Source organism: Alosa sapidissima, chromosome 20, assembly GCF_018492685.1.
Source record: "Alosa sapidissima isolate fAloSap1 chromosome 20, fAloSap1.pri, whole genome shotgun sequence".
Taxonomy (NCBI): Eukaryota; Metazoa; Chordata; class Actinopteri; order Clupeiformes; family Clupeidae; genus Alosa; species Alosa sapidissima.
The window spans coordinates 25,881,595-25,901,886 of NC_055976.1; the positions used below are offsets into that span (position 1 = coordinate 25,881,595).

At 38.8% G+C, this 20,292-nt stretch overlaps 1 protein-coding gene across 2 annotated transcripts; it reads left to right on the forward strand.

The window, feature by feature from the left end:
- Nucleotides 1-601: 601 nt before the first annotated feature.
- Nucleotides 602-12,524, forward strand: LOC121694011. 2 transcript variants are annotated; one of them, XM_042073903.1, is made up of 14 exons: nt 602-782; nt 1,563-1,688; nt 2,283-2,304; nt 8,409-8,467; nt 8,583-8,601; nt 8,736-8,785; nt 8,869-8,896; nt 9,152-9,210; nt 9,335-9,362; nt 9,514-9,561; nt 9,689-9,747; nt 11,354-11,378; nt 11,820-11,857; nt 12,351-12,524. In XM_042073903.1, exons 1-14 carry the CDS (start codon nt 629-631, stop codon nt 12,410-12,412), a joined length of 777 nt encoding a protein of 258 aa, XP_041929837.1. In that variant the 5' UTR covers nt 602-628; the 3' UTR covers nt 12,413-12,524. The 2 variants fall into 2 exon arrangements, with proteins under 2 accessions (XP_041929837.1, XP_041929838.1); XM_042073904.1 differs by lacking the exons at nt 602-782; nt 1,563-1,688; nt 2,283-2,304 and adding an exon at nt 5,169-5,221.
- Nucleotides 12,525-20,292: the final 7,768 nt, after the last annotated feature.

Below are 20,292 nucleotides of genomic sequence, written 5' to 3' on the forward strand. Positions count from 1 at the left end.
TTAACATGTTAGCTCACCTCTGTTGGTAGACAAATACAATGTAAAACTGTATTAGTTCTGCAGTGCATTCTCATAATAGTGGTTGATGTCAGAAAGTAAGAAAAAGAAGACATTATTAAGAGTATTATTGAGTAAGGTTGTTTGGACTATTATTCAGATTTCATATTTATATGTCTTTCTATGCATTGCTTGCTGTTAATAAAAGCAGAAATAATCTTACAATAATCCAAACCAGCAGATAAAAGAGAAAGTTACAACAGACTCAATAACACCAGAATAAAACATTCTCAGAAAAGTAGGGTCAATGTTAAAACTCTAGTTTTCTATAATGGGCTATAGCACAGATACCAGTGTGTAGTTCCAGGGTTAATTTATTGTACATTATTGTCACTAGATACTTATACTCTTGGACAACTTAGTCTAACTATTTCAACAATTACATGTTACAAGGATGCTCATGTGTAAAATATGTTGTTCATGTGTTTCAGACTTTATGGTGGCTCCTATTTTTGTAAACACCCTTAATGTAGTTGAGGGTGCCAGCATATATGTGAAATGCACTCATTTCAAGATCAAAACCCCCCCAAAAATTCACATGTACCTTTGCAAGAATGGGATTGGAGTCAGCATGGAGGTAGCTCAGGCAGAGGAAGCCATTTTTACACTCAAATTCAAGAGAGAAGACTCAGGCAATTACAGCTGTGTGTACTCAATAAAGAAACATCTCCCTGGCAACGTGACTTTGACAAGCTTCAACAACTCTGTCATCATTCAAGTCACAGGTAATGTCATATTCAACTTAATCAATCTCACCAAAACAGTTTTAACATGCCTGAGCCAGACCCAAGCTTGGGAAACATCTTTCAAATATTTATTTAGTAACACTTAGCACTTACATAGACTAAAACGGGGTTTGTTGATCATATATGATTCATAGCCTGGCTGATGATTGTCATTTCTGTTAAAAAATAAAATAAAAAGCATGTGCAGTGTTAACATGTCTGTTTGTGAAATGTAGGCAGATCATTGCTTATAGCTGATTCTTGTGATATTTAATTAAAATCTAGAAAAGGTATGATACTTATTGTTAATGTAAGTGTGAACTGCTACACAGTTTACCCTATCCACCTGTAATGTCCGATAGCCATATAATCACATTTATAATATACAAGAAATTTTCCACCAGCACAGTGCTAAACTAGGGTTATATGCCTTACCAAAAATCACTACAGGAATTATTCCTCCCAGATCGAACCAACCAACCTACTCTATCGTGGACTGTAAAGGCAAAACACATTTGTGTCTAATTTCTTTAGGAGAAACTGATGAAAAGATATTCTTGCTCCTTGAGGACACTTAAAATAGCTTAGTAAGTTAGTGCATTTTATCGTCTTTAAGAAATTGTTTTATATGTATGAAAATTCTATAAATGACATTTGTTCTAAATGCTCTAAATGTTATTTGTTCTTATTCTGGGGGATTTTGGGATTTTGCCAACCCTTTATTTTCTTGAAATTACCTTGAAACTGTCTCAGTGTGTCATGTTCTCGATGTCTTTCCAGAGTCAAAGCAGGATAAATCATCTCAAAACACCCCTCTGTCTCTGTCTCTGACATGGATTATATGGATTACCATTCCTGTAATTTTGCTTTGTGTGCTTGGAGCCGTGTCCTGCTTCTACAGAAGACGTAAGTTATTTGAGTCCTGTTAAGAATTAGATGTTATTTTGTAGGATAATGCCTGTTTGTATCATCACTCATACGGTGATTAACATTAATGACAACATTAACTTCATTCATTCTGCTCCTTATTTTCATTTAATTGATTTTGTGGTAGAAATATCAGTATATTTATTGATCAAGAGCTCTTATTCCTATTACACTCCACATGTCTATTTATCTGTAACTTCAATAATGTGTAAATATATTCTTATACTCAGGAATATGCATACAGTAAGAGCACCATATCAAACATAAAAACACATGTCCTAAATTCTCTTATTCATGAGATATTAATATTGAGACATGCATGAATTAATGATAATTCATGTACCCTTCATATCTAGTGCTAACAGAGCGAAAGATAGAGAGGGAGTTCAGTGATATATCAGTGAACAGGACCAACAATCTTCCATGTTTGTGGATTATGGTCTGTGCATGTGTGCGTGTGTTCATGCGTGTGTGTGTGTGTGTGTGTGTGTGTGTGTGCTCAAGTTGCTGGGTGGAAGGGTCTGGCCAAGTGTTTCCCTCATGCCACTCATTTCCTTCCTCTTTTCAAAACAGGTTTGCTGCCAAATGCAAAGCGGTAAGAATATTCACTTGGTATCGCAACATCCACATCATTACGTATCACAACATCCACATCATTACACACCGTATCACAACATCCACATCATTGCACACCATATAACAACATCCACAACATTACGTATCACAACATCCGCATCATTACACACCGTATCACAACATCCACATCACAACATCCACATCATTACACACCATATAACAACATCCACATCATTACACACCATATAACATCAGCATCATTGCACACCATATAACAACATCCACATCATTACGTATCACAACATCCACATCATTGCACACCGTATCACAACATCCACATCATTACACACCGTATCACAACATCCACATCATTACTATCACATTACACACCGTATCACAACATCCACATCATTACACACCGTATCACAACATCCACATCATTACACACCATATCACAACATCCACATCATTACGTATCATAACATCCACATCATTACACACTGTATCACAACATCCACACCATATAACATCAGCATCATTACGTATCACAACATCCACATCATTGCACACCGTATAACAACATCCACAACATTACGTATCACAACATCCGCATCATTGCACACCGTATCACAACATCCGCATCATTACACACTGTATCACAACATCCACACCATATAACATCAGCATCATTACGTATCACAACATCCACATCATTGCACACCGTATAACAACATCCACAACATTACGTATCACAACATCCGCATCATTGCACACCGTATCACAACATCCGCATCATTACACACCGTATAACAACATCCACAACATTACGTATCACAACATCCGCATCATTGCACACCGTATCACAACATCCACATCATTGCACACCGTATCACAACATCAACATCATTACTATAACAACATCCACATCATTACACACCGTATCACAACATCCACATCATTACTATAACAACATTATTACTATAACAACATCCACATCATTACACACCGTATAACAACATCCACATCATTACTATAACAACATCCACATCAGGCATGGATTGGTCATCGGGCGTACCGGGCAATGCCCGGTGGGCCAACGCACATTTATGGGCCGGGGCTGTCATAATTTAATAATAATAAAAAAAAAAAAAACCACTGCGACGGTATTTGAGACATGAAACGCGGCCCATTGGTTGATTTTCTTGACGAACATTGGGCTAGTCCAATGACATCTCTCAGCCTTCCCCTCCCAAGTTTATCAAATTTTGCCATTTGAGCTGTCTGACCGCGGAGAGAAGTGAGTTTCCGTCTGTGAAATTGTGGAAATGGATAGTAGGCCTAATAAACCACAAAAGTGCAAGGGCGCCGCACAGAAGCTGCAAGACAAAAGTCTAAAAAGAATACAAGTGGACGCAGCAAAATATGTCAAAATCACAGAAATGTTCACCCCAAGGTCGACTGTTACAGCAGGTGCAGGGCCGTCGACATCGAGTGCACAGGCTGAAGAAGTGGAACACAGCTTTGATGTGCAGTGTAGTAACACAGAAGAAGGCGAAGTACAGGTGGATTCGGAGGAAGAGGAGAGAGACGTTACGTTTGATGTGCAGTGTAGTGACACAGAGGAAAGAGAAGCAGGGGCGATTCTAGACCTAGAGCTTTGCTGGGGCACAGGCCCTCAACTCCCAATACATAAAAAAAATAAAAAACATAAAAAATGTGCGCGCAATATGAAATAAATGGCTAGCCTACGGGTAGGCTACAAGCTTCAAAATCATTATTGTCACTGTCATACTGTAGGACCAGCACTCTCACCCTCAATTGTTGTAAGAACCACTATCCAGCAACATCCAAACACATAGGCATAAGTAGGCCTATACTCACTGCATGAATTTAATAGGCTTTCCTAACACAAGGGAAAGCTTATTTTTTAGTCAAAATTGAGATACACTTCCCTCCCAGGCAAGGGTTCTGGCAACACTGCAGTTCTTTGTAGCTTAAATAGCCTACTAAAGCCTTCATATTGACTTTTGGTGATAATTTCCAAATGTAGCCTATAGCCTATAATCTACACAGAGTCTTTGTAGATTATTATAGGCTACATTTGCAAATGTGCAAATGTGCAAACTTATTTAAGTTTACCATTAAACCATTGATCAAATCACAGCAGTGGCACTTGCATGTTATCGTTAATGTGGGCAATTATCATACCTCAATCATCCTCCTCATCTCTCCTCACTGTTCCTCTCCTTCTGCCTCTGTTCAGGAAGAATTTTCTGATGTCCATCTCTGAATAGTTTATCTGAAGGCTATGTTTAGTTTTACAGTAGGACAGCTTCACAAACAGTATAGGCTACTTTTACAGGACTTTCTCTACACTATACGTAAATCATTATTAATTCTCCGCATGTGTGCATGCAGCCTACGCATGGTGTGAGTGTGTGTGTCAGGGAGAGAGGACAGCTGGTAAACTGTTACTAAATTTAGGCTACAAATTTGACGCTAAGCATTGAAAAACAGATGCTAATTATGTGGGCAACATTCTCTAACATCGATCAACTTGTCATATTTTCTGTCAAACAAGTTGTGAATTTGTTGTAACATTAAAACAGGGGACGACTTACTCTGCGCTCAAAGTGATGTGATGAATTTCCACTGTACAACGAAACACTCGGAAGAATCATGTGAACGATTTTCATTGGTTGTTGCATTCAATCTTACCCAGCTACAGAGGTGCTATTTCCCGATTGGCTATTATGGCGCCTTTCTTTTTTTCCTTTTTTGTTTTTATTGGCTGGTAAGTGACAGTGATGAATAAGGTCTAGGGACGCCCCTGAGGAGAAGTACCGGTGGATTCGGAGGAGGTGGACAGAGACGTTACGGAGGAGGATGAGGAGGAGGAGAGAGACGTTACCCAGCAGGGACAAATTGAGGAAGAGGTCAGAATAGCTACTGTAAATGTTAGAAGACTGAGGGACGTTTCATGCATGAAGGGCTGTTGTGTGTGTGGAGGGCTGGGTGACCACCTGCTCCTCCGCTTTCGATTGACATGCATTTGAGCGTTTCTCTGCAACATGCATCAGGAGCAAAGAAGCCATCTGCATTTTACATTACATTTTACATTCGATTGTCGTCGACGCGGAGAGGAGAAAAAATAAAATAAGTTATCAAAAAATCAACGAGTGGTCGGCCTCAGAACGCACTCAACTTTTTGAGATCTGAAGTCAGTCATGATTGGTCGAAATTGTTGGCAATCTTGATGCAGTACAACAAGCAAACCTATCACATTTCTGTGCGCATACAGGCAGGTACACATACGTAGGCCTAGGCTACACAAACACGCACTCAGAAAGACACTAGAATCAAAGATTGTTAAGGCGGAGCAAGATACTTCGTCGTAGTTCATGTCTATGGGCGCGAAATGGGGATCGAATCCTGTCTGCATAAAGAGGCGTGTCGATGACGTATTCACGAGCGTACGTTGCAACCGGCCAACAGCAGCTGCATAAATAACCGGCGCACACCTGATATAAGGTTGATTTTCTCCAGACTGGAATGCTCAAAAATGCTACAAATGTACCTGAAATGTTCAGAAGGGTTTGAGGATCATGAAAACGTGCCCGAAATTCACATTCCTAACTCTATAGAACCAAGACCTTAGCATATGTGGTGAAATTCTGAGCTATGCCCATAGACTTCAATGGAGCAGTCGCTGCCTCTGCTCTGCATAAAGGGGGATTTTGACCCCCCCCCTCGTGCGATCCGGGTTCCCGGAAGTGGCTCCTGATGAAACATCTTGCTCCGCCTTAACAATCTTTGCTAGAATGACACAGAAATTATGATAGCCCGTAACAATGAAAATGTTTTGGGATGTGTGTATCTTCACTTAATAGTATCTGGGGAGATTGTAGGCTAAACGTGTGTAAATGTTCAACATGGGAAATAATTACAGGACTCATTTTATTCAGTCAGACTTAAAACATGCATAATAATAGTAGCCTATAGAGTTTTGTGCACAACCTCGTCCTTGCTGGTTTGGAGGTGGTCACCCTAGTGTGTGTGTGTGTGTGTGTGTGTGTTTTAATATCCTTTGTTTACAAATAATGCTATGAGTAGACTTGGTGTCCAACTTACAGTGTTATTTTAGCTTGCCATAAAGTTATTTTAGCCTGCCATATAGTGTTAATTTCGTCAGACAAGACGAGAGGAAATATGTTCGTCAACGACCTTTTTTTTCATGACTAAGACGAGACGATGACGAGACGTCAGTAATGTCCTGAAACACTGACTAAGACTATCTTAAGATGCATTATTGTTGACGAAAAAAGACGAGATTAAAATGTTTTGCATGAAATAAAAACTAAGATAAAATCTCCCTTCATGTTCGTCTACAAAATGAGAAGACAGAATATCTAGCTGTTACGTTTTCAAAATATTCCGAATGAGTTCATACGCAACAGCTTTCCTGTAGGCTAGTCTACGTGCTGCTGCTGCAACCCTGTGGCTGCAACACGAAACTACATGGAACAAGAACACTGGAGATTTCTGCCAGAGTTAGCAAGCTAACTACCTAAGCTTTATGCCACTGCTACATACCCAGAAGTTGACGCTTCTCTCATACAAATTAACATCCCCCAGAATGTCCATACGAAAATGTTCAGCATGTAATGTCAACTATTCATCTAGTTAGACTGATGATGCAAAGTTTGCTAGCAAGTAAGCTAATATAGAAAGTTCGCTAGCAAGTTAGCTATGGCTAAGATGGAGAGTCTGTTTGGGGAATGTGTTGTGTTTGGGCGCATATCGCCATCTAGCGAGGCGGAGTAAAACATTAATACATTGGCCTACGACAGTGTTTCTCAAACTATTTCAGTTTCAGGACCACTTAACTAACCCTAGCTAAAAAAAAAAAAAAAAGATTAGACCTACTTCAACAGTAGCCTATAATTAGTCTATAGGCCTACTCACTGAACCACTTTGCTTATTGTCTTTGCACTTTGCTTATTGTGTCAGAGGATTCATTTTGTATGATTTAAACTGGCATATCTTACATAGACAGTGTTGCAGAACTGTTTGGATTTAACTACAAGTTATTTGGCAAACAACTCATCTATATTATATTTTACCACGTCTGCTCGCGGACCACTTGGTGATCCCCGGACCACACTTTGAGAAACACTGGTCTACGAATATGACAGTGGTCCAGTCAAATCTTTTACTGTCTATGGTCAAATCCCAGCCGAGCTATAACTGTAGCTCGACTTACCTGTGCATGTAAACATACGGACTGACAAAAAATCAGAATGAGTAATTATAACAGACGAGTAGCCCTGTGGACACACAATATTGTTGGAAAATTGAGATGTGTGAAACACTATTTGACTCAAATGGTAATCAGAAATAATTTGTTTTAAAAAAAAAAAGACTAAAATGTGTTGACTAAAACGGACTAAGACTAAGATACCTTTAGTTTTCTTTTGACTAAAACTAGACTAAAATGACGAGACTTTTAGTCGACTAAAACTTGACTAACAAAAATGATATTTGAATGACTAAATATGACAAAGACTAAAAAGGACATTTCGTCACAAGACTAAGACTATGACTAAATTAAAAATAGGTGACAAAATTAACACTACTGCCATAAAGTTATAGTTTGCAGGTGTTACAGCTTACAGTTATTATTATCATGTAATATTAGTGAAACATTGCTTTCCCGAAATGGATGATAAATGTGCGCATATATCCTCTGGTATGTCGTGTGCCTCAGCATATCGTATAAATAATCATGGTGGGCCGCCATGGCCAAAAATGCCCGGGCCATTTTTTGGTCCCAGTCCATCCCTGATCCACATCATTACTATAACAACATCCACATCATTACACACCGTATAACAACATCCACATCATTACTATAACAACATCCACATCATTACACACCGTATCACAACATCCACATCATTACACTGTGACAGGTTGAAACAATAGCTGGCAAACAAATGTGGAACTCCATAAATGTATGATTACTGTTGTTTTCTTTCTCATCTCTCTCTCTCTCTCTCTCTGTCTCTCTCTCTCTCTCTCTCTGTCTGTCTTTCACTTTCTCCCATCTCCTCTTCAATACAGACGAACAGAGGCAGCCCAGGAAACAGAAGTAATCTACAGCGAAGCACAACTTGTGCAAAGTGACTATTTTATTTACACTTTATACCATTTCTGTTGGGGGTTTTTTGACAGCTAACAATGTTCAGAGTTATGTTCAGAGATCAGAAATGTTCAATGTTTATGATTTGTTCACAGGAAACAGCGAGCCTGAAAGGTCTGTGAGAGGAATATGGTAAAAGTGAAAATACTCCCCAGAGCTCAGCTATGAATACCATGAAACATACCATGACTCTTTTTTTTCTTTAACTATGTCTCTTTGCTCCTCACTCTCCACTATCTTCTCTCTAGTGAGACGCAGCAGACAGATGAAGTCTACAGCAAACCAACACGTTCTAAAGGTGTGAGCTCTTTCAGATTCCATGCTCTTTCTGTAAGTTCATGTTTTACAGAATAACACTCATTTCTTGTGTTCTGTTCACAGCTAAAAATAAACCTAAATCTCATAGCAGGTATGTGAATTTGTACATGCCAATCAATCATTATGCAGATTTTCACAATTTTTGAGCCAGTCGAAAGGGGAATTTTTTTAAAAATAGAAATTACCCAGGCTTTTCAGTAAGTATTTTTGTGAGCTGAGTCTAAAACCCTTGAAACAATAGCTGGCAAACAAATGTGGCACTCCATAAATGTATTATTAATGTTGCTTTCTTTCTCTCTCTCTCTCTCTCTGTGTTTCTCTTTCTCTCTTCTCCCCTCCAATACAGACAAACAGAAGCAGCCCAGGAAGCAGAAGTAATCTACAGCGATCCAAGACTTGTGCAAAGTGACTATTTTATTTACACTTCTTACCACATTTCACTTGGAACAAGGTCATATCTGATGAGTTGACAGCAAATATTTTTTTATGTTCAGAGATGTTATGTTCAATGTTTATGTTTTGTTCACAGGTAACAGTGAGCCTAAACCATGTAACAGGTACATGTCTGTGAAAGGAATTTCATAAAAGTGAAAATACTCCTCAGAACTCAGCTATAAATGCCCCCTCGAATCAAAGTATCTTTTTCTTTTCTTTCCTTTTCTTTAACTATGTCTCTTTCCATCACACTCTCCACTATCTTCTCTCTAGTGAGATGCAGCAGACAGATACAGTCTACAGCAAATTAACATGTACAGGGTAAACATCCGTTTACAATCTCGTTAGCTGCCAAGGCTATTAAAGGCCTCTTGATTCACCAAGACAGACTATGATTTTCTCTTTATCTCTTTCCCTGTTTAACACTCCTCCTTCCCCTCTCCTCCAGTGTGACTAGAGAAACTCAACAGACAGATATGATCTACAGTGAAACAACACATTCCCGATGTAAGAGTCTTGTCCTGTTTCCTTGTCTGTACTTTTATTTTGTATTCCATCATGTCTGCTCCTAATGTGTACTGTGTACTGTATGATGTGCTCCTTTGTTTACAATGATTTCAATGATTTTTCACATAAATGTCCATGTCTCGAGGTCACCGAGTACTGTCGGTATGAAAAAATAAACAAATGAAAACAATCAGTATTACCTAGCTCGAGTTGCTGCAGCCAACAGCTAAAGCAGCCAGGTAGCTACAGTGCTCACTCTGGGGCCATGGACATGGGGGCTCATGAATACGCCCCGAGAGTGTAGAGCTGCCTGGCTATTCCTCTTTAACATGGGATTCTTGTTTCTTGTATCCCTGCCTCCATCCCTCACCTGAGGGACATTCTGTTCCCTGATCATTGCCTTGTTCTTTTTCCTCCTGTGTCTTCTTGTACTTCCTTCAACTCGGAGGACCTTAGGTAAGTTATTAGAACTGTTTACTATAGTTGAGCAAGAAGGAAAATGTCTCGGGTGAGTGTTTCTATCTCTAGTGTTAATTTAGTGATAAATGACCTTGCCTATTTGTAATAAGAGAGTGAGATTCGCCTTGTGTTGTTGCAAGAGAGGCCGCTGGGTGGAGGATATGATAGTGACGTCAAGTCGGGTACCTTAGGGCACAAGAGTTCTGCACAAGTCTCCGAGCATAAAATCCGACCCAACTTTGCATTCAAGTCATTTTTGCTCTATCGGAGGTCGGAATTTCCGAATATCCGATGTGGCATGAAGGTGGCAATAATCTTGTTTAGCCCAGCGTGCTACTGTATATGTTTCCTAGTTCTTTGTCAGTCTTTGTGGTAGTATTCACACATTGTGAGTACTACCACACAGCGCGCAATGCAATTTTAAACAGCTCATCTGTATTTTCATAATCAGTGGCGCATTTTCATCTTCTTCTTCATCTTCTATCTATCCTGCAGAGGAGTTACTTACATCTCATTTTCAGCTGTGCTCCATATTTGCCTCTCTGTCATTACCAATTTGCAGATGATGGTGAACAACTACTCATTGTGAGATGTATTTCGTAATATCTTTATTCTAATTATATTTCCCATTGTAATCTTGTTATTTGTAATGTTTTGCATGGATGTGCGCCGGTGTGCATTTGTGGATGAGAGTAGCATGGTGCGTTGTACACCCGCCCATATCACTGTTGATAATACACTCTTAAAATAACATAAACAACTCGCCATGGACTTCTGGTTTAGTCCATGGTTTCTCTTGGTCAGTGGTGTAATGCATTTTAGGTAGTGTACGATAGCGATTTTTAGACAACGTGCCAGATCCCTCCTCAGGTCGTTAGTTGCCACACTCCTTGGTGCATTGTTCAAAAAAAAAGATGCAAGAGGTGCAAAATAAGAATTTAAACCTTGCGCCAAGAAAATAACCCATTTTCCGCCATGCGCCAGGACGAAAATAGGGCCCAAAGTCTGTCTTGTCGTTTGTCATTCATTTGGTTCCTCATTTAAAAACTGTTACAGTACTGGTCTGTGGTGGTGTATTATATTTTATGTTTTAAATGTTAATCGATGTTTCACACAATAAATCGCAATGTTTATGTCCCATTCACAGCTAAAAGGAAACCGAAATCTAGCAGGTATGTGTGTTTGTATTACAATTGTCCTTTCTGCAGATTTATTCCATTTTCAATAGCCTGGCTAGCGCCACCACTTCTCAATGAGATGTGGTCTGGGAACCAAACGTTCATTTTCTCGTATTTGAAAAAAATGCCCAGATCTGTTTATTGGGTGCCACGGAAAAACCCTGATGGAAAAAAAATAAGAATAATCAGTAACACTTTTGTTTATGACATGTTCATGACAGTGTCATGTCACTCTTATGTCGATACTGTCAAGTAAAGTGTAACCGAATAATCTTTACAGAATGACAACATTGCCAAAAAATCTGTTTGCAACCTTGTTGTTGGTTGCCTCTTTTGGCTATTAGCTTGCATGCCTTGACGCACAGCAAGAAACAATATTTATACTTCATAACAATGACTGTCATGTGCTGTCCCCTCTTTTGTCTGTCCATATAGTCCAGCAGAGATGGAATACGCCAGCGTTCAATACAAAAGTATGTGCTCCTGTCTGTCTGCCTGGCATTAGTGTGGTTTATGGGGAAAGTTGGTCATGTGTTGTTGTTGGTGGTGTTGTTTTTGTTGTTAGTGTTGTTGTTTTTGTTGTTGTGGGTGGTGGTGGGGCAGCAATGGTGATCATATTCAACCAGGGGCTTTCCCGTTTCTATGTGCACCTCTACACTCTCTACATGTCTGCCCCTGCACCAAGCACCCTATATGGAGAAAACTGTACAATTCTTATATTTGAGGTATTATTCGATTAACAAGCAATGATGGCCCCTTTCATTTACAGCACAGAAAGCCTGCCTTGTATGTTGTAGGACATTGGAATTTCTAGTATGAAATTTATTAGCATCTTTACCACAAATGTATCACACAAATTTATCACATTATTAGCATTATCCAGGCGGACATACCAACCAACAATTCTATGTTTGTCTCATAAGACAGCGCTGACCAATAATGTTTTTACACGTTTCTTTTACACAGAAAAGAAGAAACAACATGAACTCTCTCCGCCAGAGGATTCTGTCTTTGGTGAATTTGTCTAGATCAATTTTTCATCACACCAGGCACATCAGCCACATACTACTTGCAATATTTAACCTGAATTTAGTACAAGAAACCATGTTGTGTGTGTACACTCTTAAAACGAATGTGTTGAAAACAAAACAACTTGCGTTGTTTTTAACACATCTCTGTCTCCAGATAGGGACAACACAGTTTGTGTTTCCTTATTTTATTTGTTACACAATACATGCTTGCGTCGAAAACAACACAACTTGTATTGTTTTTTAACACATCTCTGTGTCCAGAAAGGGACAACACATTCGTTTTAAGAGTGTATGTGTCCCAACACGTACTCTCTCCTCTGTTGGCCTTTAAAGGCCTTTCATAACGCTGTCACAGGGAAACACAGCTTTGACAATGTAATGTATATGACTTCATCATCACATACCTTCTCACATCTACTACTATAAATAAAAAAATAAAAAAATCAAGTTATGTAACCCTGAAATGTAGTGAAAAATATACCAGTATTATTCTTGCAAATTTACTTACAGCCCTGTTTTCAAACTTGACCCTACATTGATTATAGTGAAAAGACAGCAGTGAAAAAACAGTTATTAAACACAGTTTAATAAAGAACAAATCTGCCGGCAGGTGTTTTAATAGTGTCTTTCTGTTGGTCCTACATCAATCAACATACAATCATGTTCCCACTTATCTCACTGACCTACTGGAGAACTACACCCCTGCCCGGTCACTGCGACCCTCCTCAGCAGGTCCACTCAAAACACCAAATATGAACTTCAACACCATGGAAGAGCATACAGTCACACTGTCCCTAAGCTCCGGAATTCACTTCCCCATTACATCAGGCATTGTGAATCCATTGACTTTTACAGTAACCTGAACACCTATCTCCTTAAGATAGCATATTCATTATGATGTGTTTTTTATTATTGGTTGTAAATATGACATTTAAGAATTGTATTTGTATGTTTATTTGTGAAGTGACCTTGGGTGACATTTAAGGGGCTTTTTGAACACAATGTATTAATTATTATGAAATATTATTATTATTATTATTATTCTCTTTTTCTTCCACTTTTCTTCCACAAAACCTCTGCTCATGCCGCTGGTCAAAGTAATTATCATCAGTCTATACAACAGTCTTCAATAAGAGAGCATGAGTTTGCATTGCGTTTAGTGTACTACCAAACAATTTCTTTGTTAGTCATAGAGAGGTAGAGAGACAGTACATTTCAACAAATACTATTAGTCTACTATACTATCACTGTTTCCAAAAGTCAAAGAAGCATACTTAAAGGCCACCTTTTCAAGGACGCTACATCATCAAGTTCCGAAGTACGAAGTACTGGTCCAAAGTCTACCAAGGACGAAGTCCTTCGTTTGGCCGAATTTTCAAGGATGCTCAACTTTAGGAAACATGCTAGAGATGTATGCTAGAGATGCATGTTCAACAGGCGAAAGCTCATGAACATGTCTCGTGTTCATTGATGCACATGAGTTACTTCATTGCTTGATTGCATTTCCTTCAATTAAAGCTCAAGTTCAAATTGAGTCACATGTAAGAATACAAGGAAATACTTACAGACAAAAGACAAAACAAGAAACAACATGGACACACAACACAACATTCAACACAGTTCATAAGGCTTTGAGTTACACCAGACTGAGCTGTTGACACTGTTGAGATTTCAGATTAACTTGAAGAACTTCAAAAGTAATCCAGTGGGATTTCGGATTTTTATCAAATGAAATGGTCATTAGCCATAGTGGGAGTGGATATGCGCTGTCTCCCAATACTATGCCATTTGGTCGGTGAGATTGAAGCTCTCTGTATAGTGCATATTCTCATAGAAAACGTGCATCATGAACAGACCCCGGGCCATTTCACAACACAGTTGGGTATTATGAGGTCGACGTTGCCCACATGTTGGATGTTGATGCTGTGCCTCCCCTTTTGATTGACATACTCCCACTCCCTTTCACCAGGTGCTTGGATATGCACGAGTGTGCTCCAATAGTGCTAGGCTAGTGTTCCCCATTTGAAAAAACTTGTGCTTAGTCTGAGCTGTCTGGTCATCGTTGGGAGAGGAAACAAATTGATTGATCAGACTGCCCAGTGCTACTGACACAGCCTTCACCTCATTACTCACAGTTGATTTTCTCACTTCCATATTGTCACCAATTACTTGAAAGTCCCACATGCGTAAAAGTGCAGAGTGATTAAGCACTGTTCCTCCACGGATAAAGCATGGCTCCTTTGGGTTTGGTGATTAAATGTTGGCCTGACAAGATCTGCAATGTGCTTAATGTCATCTCTCCCAAAGCGAAAACGTGCATGCAGTTCTTCTGATGTGTAAATGTGTATGTATCGAGTGGTTTGGCACGCTCAGCATACACCCTTTCACGGTACTTTCCGGAAACCAAAAGAGCAGAAGTACAGATTCAACTGGGTAAAGAACAGATCTTGCTCACCCAACTGCAGCAGACAAAAATGCAGATGGAGATACATCTGCTACAGGCAGCGATAGAAAGAGCTGGTATCTGTCCTGTAAATGATTTTTGATTTTTTGTTTTTGTTTTGTTATTTAATAACATTATAACAAAATAAGGAATGTAAAATGTTTCTGTGTATTACAGTGTTTCTGTTTCTTAAAATTAAAACAAACAATGGCTATTTGTGGCCACCGGTATTTTGCCTACTTGTTGTTCTTTGCTTAATCCAGTAGGATACACTGTTGGTTCTATTTAAAGCTCTGGTAAACAGGATTTGGTCATCCTGAAATTTGGTCTTTGGATCACATTATTATATTCTTATTATTATTATTATCTTCCTTGACCTGTGCATCTACTGTACACCAAATCTTTTTTTACACCAAACAATAGAACTACTGTACTGTAGGTGTGTAAGCATTGTTTTTCAGCTTCATACCATGGAAACCACATTACTGGCCTTCAACTGAATCAGTAGATAGAGTCTACAGTGGAAAGTCTGCAGTCTGTGTAATGAGTCTAACCACAGTTGTGTCTGGCTGTGTTTCTCTTTTCTCTTTCTAAAGCAGTAAGGTCAAATGCACCAATATTTTTTTCAGCAGCATGTACATGTATCTGTTCTTGTGGTTGTTCATCTGTACAAGCTGATTTTCCGTTACATCGTTGCGCAAAATAAAAGCGATAGCCTATTTGCTGAAATTCGACAAAGCACAAATGCGAATGGTCGGTGTTTCTATTAACCCTTGGTTAAGGTGTTCAGGTCTGTGGGACCCGTTTTCAATGTTTGCTAAAAGAAAAATTATGCTATTAATTATTTCTTCAAACTCAGACTCTTTGTCCTTGGCTCATTGTGAAGAACTTAAAAAAATAACTTATTTTCAATGACCAGACTAAGCAAAAGGTCTGTACCTTGAAGAATTTAAAATATTAAACATTTAGCTTTATTTACACTTTTTGTTTGCTTACAACATGAATCCATGTGGGCTATTTCATAATAATAACCACCTACTCAGATAAATAAAGATAAAGATAAAAAAAAAAGCTCCAAACGTTCTCTGCTGACATACAGTATAAATGTGTGATAATGAGTGTGTAAAACACTGTATTCAGTTTCACACAAACTACGGCCAATTACTTGGCCTCAACTGAACTAGTAGAGAGTGTACAGTCTCAATATGTCTGCTTTCTGTGTAATGAGTCTAACCACAGTTGTGTATGGCTGCATTTCTCTATTCTCTTTCTAAAGCAGTAAGGAGCTAACAATACGCCAATGCTCATTTCAGCGGTATAGGCCTACAGTATGTAGGTTGACTATTCTTGTGGTTGCTCATTGTCTGTAAGCGTGGCTTAGCACATTTCAGCTTGATTGTTACCACACGTTCACAGTAGTTTCTCGACTATTCTGAGTGCTCATACATCTGCACATCTTGTGTTACATAATTATATCAGGCAGTACAAAAATATTTAGTTAAACATTTAGCTCAAAACTTCAGAGTCCTCGCTTTTACAGCAGTGTGTCTAGTGGATAACCATCCAGTTATTTTCTGCCTTTATACCCCAAACACAAAACTCATGCATTTATTTATTGAATTGTGTGCTTCACCAAGACTTTAAGACGGATATAGGAGAGTATAATGAGGTTGCAAAAGCATGCATCACTGCTGACATATAAATGTTGATAACTTGGCCAGCAACATGGACCTTCATGAACCAGCAGAAAGTTTAAAGGGTCTACTGTATTTGTAGAATTCGAGTTGCCTCGAGTTGTCTTGAATGACCCATTAAGGTGTGTGTACATGATGGTACTCTTCACTGACATGTATTTGATAGAGCACCTCTTGGCAAGAGAGTACCACTCCAGAGCATAGAGAAAGCTAGCTTAGTGGATTTTAGTGGATATCTGGGCTACAAAAAGTACAGGGTTTTTTGCATTTCATCGAAACAAGTGTTTCATCACATTTTGTTGCTATTTCTAGGTCATTTGATCGGTTTAAAGTAAAAATCATTTACATAGTATATAAATGGAAAACAAGGAGGACATTTGCCAGTAAGGCCATCATCATTTAGGCCTAAATATCGACCTTATTCATTAAACCTGAAATCCCTCCAGTTTCCATCCATTCTGTTTACATTATAACTGTGCAGTCTCAGCAGGTTAACTAGAATATGCTTCAATTTATATTTATTTTGAAATATTGACAATTCTGCACTCAATATGGATATTTTATATAATATATGACTGACAGAAAAATAGAAGTTTGCTTTTACATGGCTTAGGATACATCAAGCACTGTCTACCGCCACATTAATATCAATACAACGCAGCTTCGGCTGGATTTCTGAATACTGAGGTGTCATGGCAACGCCCATTGTTGGCCACAGAATATCGTGGATAGAACCATAGATCTACCATAGAACTATGTGTCAGGGCAGAGCCATAGAGATCTCTATCTATATCTATATTTGCCTCTGGGTCAAAGCAAATTATATGTTATGCCATTTTCTCAAACACAGTCTGTGGGGATACACGTGCAGAACCTGCGGTCACTCTTTATCAAAACATAAGGCACAAAAATCACAGAAGACATTAAGACCTGTAGCCTTGTTGCACTGTGCAAAATTGCTAAACCTGGCTGAATTAGTGACTTTTGCACAGTAGTGTATTTGACATTCATTTTCACTCCAAAGTAGGCATATTAAATCTCACTAGATTATGTTATTATGTGATTAAGTGCTGTGAAACTATTAAGGCCAACGCTCACTGACGGCGTCTGATGCACTTTGATGCCAAAGTTTAGAAAAGTGTTCCATCTCTTGCGCGTCATTGGGCTTTGGTAGAACAAAACAGGACAATGAGCAATCATGATAGTTCTTATCATTTTAGGATTCTGCAAGTAACAATGTTTTTTGTTCTGTTTTGTTGTTTTATTATTTTTATGGAATTCCCACAATTTTGTTAAACTTTTCTTATGGATAAACACTTACAATCTTACCATGTATTGCATTGGCTTTTATAGACTCCATAAAAGTTAAGAATGTTTTCCATAAATAAACACCCCTCTCTCTTAATGGTTTTGTCTGTATTCCCTGTTATTTCTTCAACCATATCACATTGGAAACCACTCTTATGCCAAAACTCTATTTTCTTGTGTAATGTAAATTTCCCTAAGTGTAGCCTACACAGTTGTGGTGGTGTGTGGTTTTGTCGAAACCACAGTGGCTGTAATCCGCTTGATCAGCTATAAGGGACCTAAATATCTACAAAACAAAAAAGTGCAAAGGTCTGTGAGAGAACAAACAGACCATGGGCGCAGTCCATTGTCTTGTGTTCCATAGGCCTGAAAAGATGCTATGTATATAACTCTGTAGAATGTGCAAAGTTGTTTTGAACACACCATTCGCACAACAGCCACATATTTTGACCTCACTCTAACCTTCACAGATTTTTTCAAGTAAGAGTTGTTACTGGATTAACATTCTAATGTTGTTCCTGGAACAACAACCATTAAACCAATCACTGCGATGTGATGTCATCAATGTGAGCCATCTGCGCAGCGCCATTTTGAAATTTCCCTCCAGAAACAATCAAAAGGTCACCACATATTTTGTACAGTGCACACACTCCCCTCAGCCCCTCTCGGTGCCCCATTGCAGGGGAAAAGTGTTAATAAAATTGTGTCAGCACTGTGTTATGGCCAGTTCAGCTTCACCATCTCACAGTCACACCAGTTACCACACACATTAGCTCTCAAACACCCCCGCCCAAGCCTCACTTGGAACCCCGCTGGGAAGGGGAAACATTCACATAAAAATACCAGAGAATAAAAGTTTCTCTCGCGCATCTAGGCCATCAGCCAAGGGCACAAAGCACTTGTTAGCAAAAAATAATTTCTACCCTGTGCACTACCCAAGGTCACCAGAGGAGGGCGCTTCATCACACAACAAATGGCCAACCTCAGCCCCCTCGGACTTACAGTAGCGTGGCATGCGTGCGCAGCTCACCCCTGGGTTCCCTCTAGTATATATATATATATATATATATACTAGAGTATATATTGTAAATACTGATTTTACTCCTCACCTTTACCCCTTTACCTCTGATGTAATGATTTTGCTTGCATTGCAATTGCCACCTTATGTTGAGATGGCCTGTGATGTGGATGATTGTGGATTACTGCACGCGCCTACCGGGCCCAGGCCCAGGGGCCCAAGGGGTCAGGGGTCCTGAAGCCCAAGCCATTGCATGGAATCATTGCCTCAATATCAACACATCGGGATAGGCTATGAATCTGATTGAATTTAAGTATTGGCCATCCCCAAAATGCACCAGAATACAGGAAATCACATCAAACAAATTGAAAAAATATTCTGGAGGATCAATATTCTTAAAAAACAAAAATTCAACTTTTTGAATTATGTGAGCTGCAATCAATGCAATTTTCAATATTATTATAGGAAAATGGTAACTTTAGGTTTTCAACGTCACATGCAAATAGTTTTCTTTAGATCAAAAGTTACAAGCTATTTCGTCTTTGTACTATCCCTGATGTTGTCACATGACATGCCTGAGTCTCCTTCAGTCGGCGCTACTCAGAGAAACCACAGGGCCACATCATCATCGTCAGCTCTGCATCTCTTAGCAATGGGGCTCTTACTCCTTACGATAAGTAAGTAAAACTCAAACGATCAAGATAGAATAATTTAAGTAATACACTATTTAATTTTAGTCAGGAAACAAGTTGAAGTTGCTGATGTATAATTTATATAAAACATATTTTCATGTCATGCCTTTGGGTTCTGTCATTAATTTAAACAAAAACATAAAAATTCCAGTACAAAAGATCCAATTTAATAGTGCCATAAATAAAAGTATGCATTAGTATGCAAAATACATGATTCTCATCAATGGTTCTCCTTCAACAAAGCCTTCACATATATTTTGAACACATTTTCCCAGACAGGTATGTTCAATTAATTTCATTTATTTATTTCATACTTTACTTAGTAGGCCTAGTATATCAGTAGACAAAGGAGGGTTCTCCACGCTTCTGTCAAACAATCCGGTGCAACCAGGCCAGGACAGATATTTCAGAGAGAAGGAGGGTCGCCGGTGCAGCTCAGATGTCTTCTCAATTTTCCTTGAGGACTCTGATGAAGATGTGACTACATCGAAACGTTAGTCGTATGTTTTGCATCTTGTACTAAATAAATTGAAAATTAAGAAGACATCTGAGCTGCACCGGCGTCCCTCCTTCTCTCTAGGCCTAGTATATATTATTACTTAGCAGATATTTTATATGTCATACAGCAACATGAATTTGTCTGTAGTCAGATCATATAGTTAGAAGTATTTTACCTTATGTTTCAGATTTTAAGCCTGCAGAAATTTCCTCAAGTACAACCA

What these genes read in the sequence shown, in the direction of transcription:
- LOC121694011 (XM_042073903.1), top strand. Translation starts at nt 629, where the DNA reads ATGGAGGTAGCTCAGGCAGAGGAAGCCATTTTTACACTCAAATTCAAG. An exon ending in CAAACCAACACGTTCTAAAG is followed by an intron (nt 8,786 to 8,868) that starts GTGTGAGCTCTT and finishes TTCTGTTCACAG; the next exon opens with CTAAAAATAAACCTAAATCT. An exon ending in CGATCCAAGACTTGTGCAAA is followed by an intron (nt 9,211 to 9,334) that starts GTGACTATTTTA and finishes TTTTGTTCACAG; the next exon opens with GTAACAGTGAGCCTAAACCA.